The 9939-nt window shown below is 53.1% G+C and overlaps 1 protein-coding gene across 1 annotated transcript in view; it reads left to right on the top strand.

Moving 5' to 3' along the window:
* The first annotated feature begins 1663 nt into the window (after positions 1–1663).
* LOC133356371 (ribosomal protein S6 kinase alpha-5-like) overlaps positions 1664–9939 on the top strand; it is a 51261-nt gene continuing 42985 nt past the window's right edge. The window contains 1 exon segment of the mRNA XM_061573853.1: positions 1664–2083. Within this exon segment, the coding sequence (XP_061429837.1) occupies positions 2023–2083 (61 nt within the window). The 5' untranslated portion in view covers positions 1664–2022.

The raw sequence follows: 9939 nt of genomic DNA, 5'->3' as shown, positions 1-9939 counted from the left end.
CGCAAGATAAGCAGCTTTCAGCCTGCTGAGTGTGGTGTACGGGTGACTCGCTATGAACTCCAGATGTTGTGCGGTGGCTCGCACATGGGATTACTCCGGCTTCTCCCATTTCCTCGCACACGAAGCCAAACTGGAATTGTTTCGTTTCATCCTAACGTCGTGCTTGCAAATTGCATCGTTCACAATCGCCGTCCAGGAATGACGTAACGCACCTATAGGGTCAGACATTTGTGACGATGTGTGACGAGGGGGGGGGGGGGTTGAGAAATGTGACGTCACATCAAAATGCGCAACTTTAAATAAATATAGACAACACGTTCTACTTAATTATAGAAGTTTTAATAAATGTTTTCTCCTAAACATGACAATAGTTTAAAGCGATTTGAAGCATTTTTATATATTTTTTTGGGGGGGGGGGGCAGAGTTTTGTGACGTCATATTTGAGGGGTGGTCTGGCTTTTTGTGACGCCGTGTGACGATGGGGAGAGGGGGGGGGTCAGAAATCGTTCAAAATTAATGTTCGTACGTGAATGGATTGTAGTCGTAGCACGCTCCCGAAGACGCGTCTCGAGATTCTGTGCTCTGCTGGGTGAGGGGCATTACCGTGCAATGAACGTGCCATGCAGTGTGCAGCAGAGGGCAGTGCATCAACATACATCGTTGTACTGCACTTTATATGCTCCCCGCCTTCAACAACGCGCGCTGACCAGCGTATTAAAATAAGTGAATGAAACGTAACAATGTATGACTGAAATTGGCCAAACGGTACCTGCAAATTAATTAAATTGCCCCAAAACTGCTCAAAACACTTGGCAAGAACCTCCCTCGCAATAATTGTCGCGAGACTCGGTGAATCTTTTCCCTTGGCCAAAACAAGCGAAGTTTAAAATCTCAACGCTCCAACGCAGCCAGCAGTGGATAGAGCCGGCGAGGGCCCACGTGGTGCCGAGCTGGAGCTGCCACGCCCACGTGAGGGCAGTGCCCGGCCCACGTGACCCGCGCGGCGCGCTCCCATTGGCGGCAGCGGGGGGGGGGGTGCCCAGGAAGCAGCCGAGCCCGGGTGAGAATTTTGGGACGCGGCGTCACGTGACCGGCGCCGCGCGCTGCGATTGGTCGAGCGCGTGCGCGGGCTCACAGCGGAGAGGGGGGAGAGGGAAGGGAGAGCGAGGGGGAGAGGGAAGGGAGAGCGAGGGGAGAGGGAAGGGAGAGCGAGGGGAGAGGGAAGAGGGAGCGAGGGGAGAGGGAAGGGAGAGCGAGGGGGAGAGGGAAGGGAGAGCGAGGGGGAGAGGGAAGAGAGAGCGAGGGGAGAGGGAAGAGAGAGCGAGGGGAGAGGGAAGAGAGAGCGAGGGGAGAGGGAAGAGAGAGCGAGGGGAGAGGGAAGAGGGAGCGAGGGGGGAGAGGGAAGAGAGAGCGAGGGGAGAGGGAAGAGGAGAGCGAGGGGAGAGGTAAGGGAGAGCGAGGGGAGAGGGAAGGGAGAGCGAGGGGAGAGGGAAGGGAGAGCGAGGGGAGAGGGAAGAGAGAGCGAGGGGGAGAGGGAAGAGAGAGCGAGGGGAGAGGGAAGAGAGAGCGAGGGGGAGAGGGAAGAGAGAGCGAGGGGGAGAGGGAAGGGAGAGCGAGGGGAGAGGGAAGGGAGAGCGAGGGGAGAGGTAAGGGAGAGGAAAGAGAGAGGGGGAGAAGTAAAAAGAAAGCGGGGAGAGCGGAAGGAGCGTGGGGAGAGCGCGCAAAGTGAAGGGAGAGTAAAGCGAGAGCGCCAGGAGAGTAAAAGGAGAGGCAGGGGAGAGTGTCAGGGTGAGGCCGTACACGTGAGTCACAGGCGGCGTAATTCACACGCGACAACATCAACAACAACATCATCAACAACATCAACAACATCAACATCATCAACAACAACATCATCAACAACAACATCAACGACAACATCGGCATTGAGGGGAGTCCCTGCCGCCGCCGCGATGGCCCTGACGAGGTAGACGAGGAGGAGGAGGATCTGGAGCAGCAGCAGGAGGAGGAGGAGACGCGGTCATGGGGGAGAGCTCCTCGTCCGATGGAGACTCGGTCACTGTGGAGCTGCAGCTGCGCACCGGTGAGAGAGGGGGGCAGAGAGAGGGGGGCCCAGAGAGAGGGGGGCCCAGAGAGAAGGGGGGGGGGGGGCAGAGAGAGGGGGTCAGAGAGAGGGGGTCAGAGAGAGGGGGGTCAGAGAGAGGGGGTCAGACAGAGGGGGGGTCAGAGAGAGGGGGGGGCAGAGAGAGGGGGGGTCAGAGAGAGGGGGGGGGGGTCAGAGAGAGGGGGGGTTAGAGAGAGGGGGGGCCAGAGAGAAGGGGGGCGTCAGAGAGAGGGGGGGGGGCGTCAGAGGGGGGGGGGGGGCGTCAGAGAGAGGGGGGCAGAGAGAGAGGGGGGTCAGAGAGAGGGGGGGGGGTCAGAGAGGGCGGGGGGTCAGAGAGGGGTGGGGGTTAGAGAGGGGGGGGCCGGTGAGAGAGGGGGGTCAGAGAGAGGGGACTGGTGAGAGAGGGGGCCCAGAGGGAGAGAGGGGGGTCAGAGAGAGGGGGGACCGGTGAGAGGGGGGCCCAGGGGAGACGGAGCTTTGGGACCACGGCTCGCGTGCTGTGGCTGCCTCTCGTCCCTGCCATGGGAGGCAGTCGAGGCGTTTACCGTGGTGGTGGTGGTGGTGGAGCTTGACATGGTGGTGTTTTGGTGGTTGTTAGTGGTGGCTGTGGTTTGGCAGTGGTGGTTGGAGGTGGATGTCGTGGTTTGTTTTGGTGATTGGTTGTTGTTGTTGATGCATGTTAAGTTGGTGACGGTGGGCCCCGCAGGACCGGTTCAGACGCCACTCGCCGTTGATGTTAAGCCGGGGTTCAGAGTCGAACTCGGGTTCGGCAGCAGCGAGAAGTTTGACTCAAGCCCCCTGCCTGGCTGCCACGGCCTTGCTCGCTGACTACGCGCGGTCATCACCTCTCCCGTGACCTACAACGCCACGGGGAAGGGCTCCCTCGGGTTCAAGTGTCCAGTTAATTTTGTTTAACCAGCTGAGAGACCTCAACAGAGACCACGATAAAGTCTCTTGTTGGCAACGGCGATCTGTCTTTTTTTTGCTTTGCCAGACGACATAAAAAAGAAAGAGTGCAGCAATGAAGCGAAGAGATATCTGAAAGAGAGAGAGAAAACCCGACCGCGTCGCATGACAACATTGAACGTTTCGCACGAACATTAATTGGCGTTAACTCATTTAAAGCTCTGGAACGCAAGCGGGCTCCGGCAGAAATCTGGCTGTCGCCTGATGATGCTGGTTGTAATTACTCGCGAAACGTCATACTCGGATTGTAAATGTTGTGGATTTACTCTCCAACGCACCGGTGTGCTGTACAATTAACGAATTGCCATGTTCTGTTTACGTGACAAACCTTACTAATTGGTTGTGTCGGGTGGTGGCGGGTTTAACGACACATTTATATTTACGCGATCTAACCCAAAAACCTGTGTTATGGGCTCTGGCAGTTTGCTTCCGGGCTCATTGTAGATTTTTTGCAATGCGTTCGTGAGCGAAATGTGCAATGCTGAGGTCCGCTGGCGCATCGGCCGGCTGCCGTTGATGTTCTGATGCTGTCGGCGGTCACACCGGGACGAGGAGGAGAAATGTGAAAGCCAGGAGATGTGACGATGTTTGGGGTTTCAAATGAGGTTGTTTGTTTAACACGTGGGCTTTTGCGACCAATATCCATAACAGAGGCTTTTGTGGGTTATACAACCCTTATTAAACCTTACTATTAGCTATGTCGTGTAGTGGGGGGGTTTAGCAACACATTTATATTCACGCGAACTTACCCAAAACCTCGATTGAGGTGTTTGTTCTGGACGTCCGCGTTGTTCCACTTTGTTGGCAAGCGTTGTTCTGGATCAGGGTGAGAGATTCTATGATGATGAAGGTGGTGATGACAACAGCAGCGTGATCCCGGGAGGGAGATCACGACTCTAGTAGGTGACAAGGTAGATTTCTCGAAGTCTTGCTTGCTGGGGTAGGTGGTTGACGTTGGCAATAAAACGTCTAAATTCCCTTGCAAGTTAGCATGGCTCTGCATACCGATCATCGAGTCCAATTATACAAATGTGAGCCACGGAAACATTGAACAAATATATGGTGACTACTTGAATAACATGTAAACGGTTAAGTCCGTTCAGCGGTAGATTGACAAACAGGGCTTTAGACGTACAGAGAAGCCCATCTCGCCAGCTTAACTACCTCACCTGGTATACAGGAGGTCGGGGCTTAGGTCCCGGCCCTGATGCCTGTATATTTGGAGTTTGCATGTTCTCCCCATGGTAGTGTGGATTTTTTTCTTGGGTCCTCCAGTTTTTCACTCCACATTTAGAAACATGCATTGAGACTATTTAGACTATTTTGCTGCTATAAATGTCCAAATGATAAGTCACCTTGTTGAGCTATCATTTGTGGCCAGGTCGCTTCTGAAAAATAAGTTAATACCTCAGTGGGCTTTGACTGGTAGGATGGGAATGGTTTAGTTTGTTGTAATGTTCTTACCCGCCCTTATACCGCACATCTGTGAAAAAGAGCTTTATAGCACATCAGATTCCTCCAGTATAAATACATATTCTGCTTCTGAACATGCTCCAATATTGAAGGTGGTGGCTTATGCAATGAACATCTGATGGTACAACTCCAGCCCCGGGGATGTCAGTTGTTAAGTCTATTTTGTTTAACCAGTTAAGAACTCAAGAGACCAGGATGAGTGTCATTTGGCACATGGGATCTGGTTGTTGAAAAATCTCCAAATGAGCTTCGGGGTTGAGAAGCGGAGCTTCCTGCACCACACGTTTGTGCGGTGACAGCCTTGATAAGACGTGCGACCTGATTAACGTCGTATCTCGGCATGCCACATTCAGGCCGTAACGGTGGCACAGCGGTTAACGCCACTGCACGATGACCCCGGCTACGCGTGTTGCGATTTTTCCGGGCCATGGCTGACACCAGTGGCAAGTGTTATCTTGACCGCTCTTGCTTCCCTGCCCGCCCCCCCACAACCATTCGCCAACCGCCACTGATCAGCGTGGGTGAAGTATGATCACACGATCCCCATGACAGACACGGCGTGTGGGGGAGGCCCTCGTACGGCAGGAGTGGATTGACCAAGAGCTGTACTCGCTTTAATTGGACAACCACCTTGGGGTGCAAAGGCACATTCGCAAGAGTCTTGTTAATGTGCAAGGGTTAGGCGGGCAGTCTCGCCTCCTTAGAACTCTTCTGTGGCTACTGCCATGGTTACCGTTCCTGTGGACTTCGCTCGATGGTTCCTCGACCCATGTTGAGGACTCTATCTGCCAGAAATTGTTTCTTGCTGTCTGCACTGTGTGTTCAGCTACCACACTGTAGATCACAACAACAACAACAACACAGGTTCACTCACTCATTCGCTCGCCACACTGCAGGTCAAAATATGTATCCTTTTTTCTTCTTCGCTCGTACTGCTCCACTTTGGAATTCCCTCCCGTCATCTATTTTTCCCTAGCTCGTAAAACCGCGTTCAATCACATAAACGTGTTATCTCTTATAGCAATTTTGAGAGTTGTGTGCTGGCTGTATTAGACCTTTGGTCCTGTGCTCAGAAACTGCGTGAGGATAAAAATGCAGTGCCACCCCATGTGTAAGAGTTGTCGGGCATCTGCTAAGTGTTCATCTCTTGCCACCGCGAGACTCCGCATTGCCTATTGCTGTGAGCCACATGACGATGCAGCGGTGGTAGCATCGCTGTTTCTATTCCTCCGTGTTCACTGGCGCTCGTGTATTTAAGCTGAGCCTGGAACGATGTAAAAAAACACATTCTTTGACTTTTTTTGCGTTGATCGTAATTTTGGAAAAGAGTGCGGGCGTGGAGTGAGCGGTCTGGATTATGTCACTCGGTTATTTCCCGCAGCCTTGGGTTCACGACGAACGTGAGAAACTGTAACCCGGGTGGAAATGGGACTTTTTTAAACCCCCCCCCTCAATCGATTGCCTGGGTTTATGCCCGGGGCGGGAATGGGGCACGCCTGATGGTTCAGTCATAAGTGCTCGAGGGAGTTAGAGTGGCAGTCAGTCGGGAGGGACGTGCGACGTGACCGCTGTTTCTGGTTGTAAGTTTTAGAGCAGCCCAGGACTAATCCTGGAGTGAATGTCCACACCACTTGTCGTGGTCACGATCTTAATAATAAGAATGCATCTTCTTGGTTCTTTTACCGAAAGAACCAAGAAGATGAATCCCTGCAGTCACGAAAGCTTTAAAGCGAAATAACAATGCAATTTATAACGTGCACAAATTTGCGGACGTAACGGCCGTAACTCGGAGACGCGGAGCCAAGCTCAGAGTCACTCGAAAGCGTGGTTATAGAGGTGAGTTTTTAAGTGTCTCTTGAAGGAGGCGATTGAGGTGATGCTGCGAATATGCAGAGGGATGACGGCGTTCCAGACTGCCACCGAGAAGCGGCGCATAGACATGACCATCCTGGATCTTGGTATCAAGAGGAGGTCGCGAGTCGCACTGCGAAGGCATCTGCCGTGTGCTGTGCTGCAAGTCGTCAATAATGAAGAGAGGTACGGCGGGCAGGCAGATGTGAAGGCGTTGTGGCAGAGGCAGGCGATCTTGTATGCGACCCTGCTGGCAATGGGTAGCCAGTGGAGGGCACGGAGACAGGCAAGTGATTCGAGACGGGGATGAGTGCGGCCAATGACGATGCGTGCCAGGTTGTTTTGTAGTCTTTGAAGTTTTTTTTAGGTTGCCAGAGGAGGACCGGACTAGAGTTGAATGTAGGATGACACCGAGGTAGCTGAAGTGATCGGTGAACTTGATGCTGTGACCAAAGATGTGTATGTGTGTTGGGGGGCGCTGATGAGTTGAGACTTTGCCTGGTACCTAACATGATGGCCACTGACTTTGACGGATTAAGGGCAAGAGAACCACTGTTGCAAGGCAGTGGCGCATTCCGACAGCCTCTCAAAACCAGACGCATTGGTAGAATTGATGGCGGTGAACAGAATAGTGTCGTCCGCATATGAGTGGTGCTTGACACCGAAGCTTGCGATGAGACGGCCGATTGGGGAAGTGTAGGCTGTGAACAGCAGGGGACCAGCGGACGGAGCCCTGGGGGACACCACATAACGCTTTTGTTTCAGGAGATGTGGACGAGCCCACCCTGACTGAGGATTGCCGATCAGAAAGGTACAACAGTATCCACTTGAGAAACCTCCACAGACCAACGCCTGCCCAGCACTCCCCTGTCAACTCACTCTACCCCCTTCCATGCATTCTGCTACCTCTCCCCCCTCATCTCACTCTACTCCCCTGCACACACTCTAAACAACCAGCAACCAAGGGTTTCCCTTGAATCCCTGAGTCAATCTTTGCTCAGTGGGAGGTAGCTCCTTCTCCTATGCTTCCCCCGGGATCTGAAACTCCGTTCAGATCCCTGGACCCATTTTAGTCCAGGTCCAACACCTTCCTGTCCCCTCCTCGGCCTACGACTCATGTCCACCTCTGTCTTGTAAACAAACGCACCCCACCGAATCTGTGCAGCGTCCTGAGATGCGATGCAAATCCGTATGGGGGCTGTATCGCTATTGATTGGGTCAATTTAGCTTTCCAAATAAATCCCTGCAAGGAATGTGAAGAGCTCGGACACAGTGCCAATGCGGACCTAATAGCTGCACAGTTGCACGATGCGGCTGCTTAAAATTCGCCGTCTGATGTGAACAACTGCTTTGATGCAAATGCCGCTTTGAAGTCGGCGTCTGAAATCGCTCCCCGCGTGCAACCCTGTGGTGGTGGCAATCGGCAAAAGGCAGGAAAGGTTCCCTGCGCAGGGTCGCGAACCGGTAACCGTTTTTGCAGAATCTCCAGTGGGTTTTGAGTAGGAAGAGGTGGTCGTTAGCCACACTTTTTTTACCCCATCACGTGGCACCTGTTGATTGACTAACCGCGGTGAAAGCCATGTATGCTGCCGAGTGGACAGAGGTTGGGGGAGCGGGAGGAAGGGAATTTAAGAAACTTGCGCCCGTTGGATTAACTACCGCGCCAGGAGATAGAATCGAACCGGCGACCTCTGACCACTACACCCGCCGTGGCAGCCCCCCTCCGTTCCTCGGTTAAAACGGGGGAACACGCTTGTTTACGCTGAAATGACAGACACGTCTATGCGCGCGGCAAACCGGTTTTAACGTTTCTGTTCACGCAGTTGATGCCGGCAAAAATAAAAACGATTGGAACGGCCCCAGTTTCGTGTTATTAAATCTGTGCCCTGCGAGGGAGGTGGGAGGTGGATTATATCACTGTTCCCCTTGGTGCCTTGACAGCGGTTGCCCTACTTCTCAAACGCTCCACCCACCATTCTTTATTTTTTCTATTCCGGACGTTTTTTTTTTAGCGCGCGAGAACTCCAGGGAACGGCAGCGCTCACGGCGGCTCGACGTTGTTTTTCAGGACATGAAAGATGCGCGCGAGCGGTGGCTTTGTCACGCTGTTGTGAGGTGCTCATTGTAATGATCCTCGGCACATAAGTGTTGACAGTTGGCGCCCACCATTGTCTGGGCAGTGTCCACAGTGGGCAAGGTGGAGCAGGGGTTGGCTTTCCTATCCCTGCATTCCTGAAATTGATGTTTGCCTAATCGGCCGTGCCGTGCGCGCTAGTCCCGAGTTGATCCTGCATTTTTGATAGGTCCCTTGTACATTGTAGGAAGTCATTTGTGATTCTCCGAACACATCGTGGGAAGGTGGAGTTTCCACCGCTGGCTTAGGGCTACCAGCGGAGATCCTTGCTTAAGCTGGGGAGACACTTGGAGGTGGCCGGACGGCTCGGACGTCAGTCAGGGCGCTGAGCCGACACTGCTGAGAGCCCGGATTAACAGTCCAGTCAGCCGCTGCCTGTGATTAGACGCGGCCTCTCGCTTGTCCAGAGGTGATGAACTCGGACAGGTCGCCAATGGCTGAGCAAACAAAAAAGCATCGTCACAAGTTTGGTTTTGCAGTTAATTTGGTTACAATTCCCGTGCTGAGAATTGACAATATTGGTTTGACCGTCAATAACAATTAATTATTATAATTGTTTCAACTTATATCACTGCACAGTATTCGCTCACTCTCGAAGAGCGAGCGAGCGAGAGAGAGAGGACGACTCAAGAGGTACAAGGGCTCACAGATGAGTGGGAAAGGCTCCGCGTTCCTCGATCTATTAAGCAGTTATTGGCCAACTAATGAGTGTTTATATTTGAGAAATAACCAGGGCACCTGGAAAAAAACCAACTAACACAGATGGGTCACATGGAGTTCACATTTGCCGAACTTCCTTCTTTTGGGCAGCCAGGGCATGGCACCTTGATGCCCACGCGGAACGAGTTCCACGGCAATTGCGCGATCCGCCAAACCTCGATGCCTCCATAGCGCTGCGTTACAGGTCACGTGCATAGCCACCACGGCCCGGCTAGAGTGGGAACGGATGAGCCTTACTCTCGGTGGCAGGGCGAGTTGTGAAAGTGCTGCTCTCTATTTGGGTGGAACGGGAGGTCACCTGATGAAGGGATCTGAGAGGTAGCTCTGTGATACCCGCTTCCGTGGGGCTGTTCTCTTACACAAAGGGGAGGTGCACTGCTCTGCACGATTTCCTGAATGGCTCTGCGACGACGTGACGCCGATAGCAGTCAGAATAAAATTGGGGGAGGACAATTGTATTTAAAGTAGAGATGCTCCGATGTGACCAGTCACTAAAAGCAGATACGATGAGCATGCGAGAGATCTTCAACAAGGGCCGTGGGTCTCGTGTTGCTTCCCTTGTTTATCACAGGGCAAAGCATTTTCCGATCGTTCGTCTGGCAACCCGCGCACCGCGCAAACATCAGCACGCTTCCGCATGGCTTGCACTGCGTGCCACCAAACGCCGGTTTCCGTACTGTCATCAGGACTT

Source organism: Lethenteron reissneri, chromosome 53, assembly GCF_015708825.2.
Source record: "Lethenteron reissneri isolate LAM-NWPU_2019-01 chromosome 53, ASM1570882v1, whole genome shotgun sequence".
Classification (NCBI taxonomy): Eukaryota; Metazoa; Chordata; class Hyperoartia; order Petromyzontiformes; family Petromyzontidae; genus Lethenteron; species Lethenteron reissneri.
Note: the sequence above shows the minus strand (reverse complement) of the source record. Positions and strands in the feature narration are given on the sequence as shown.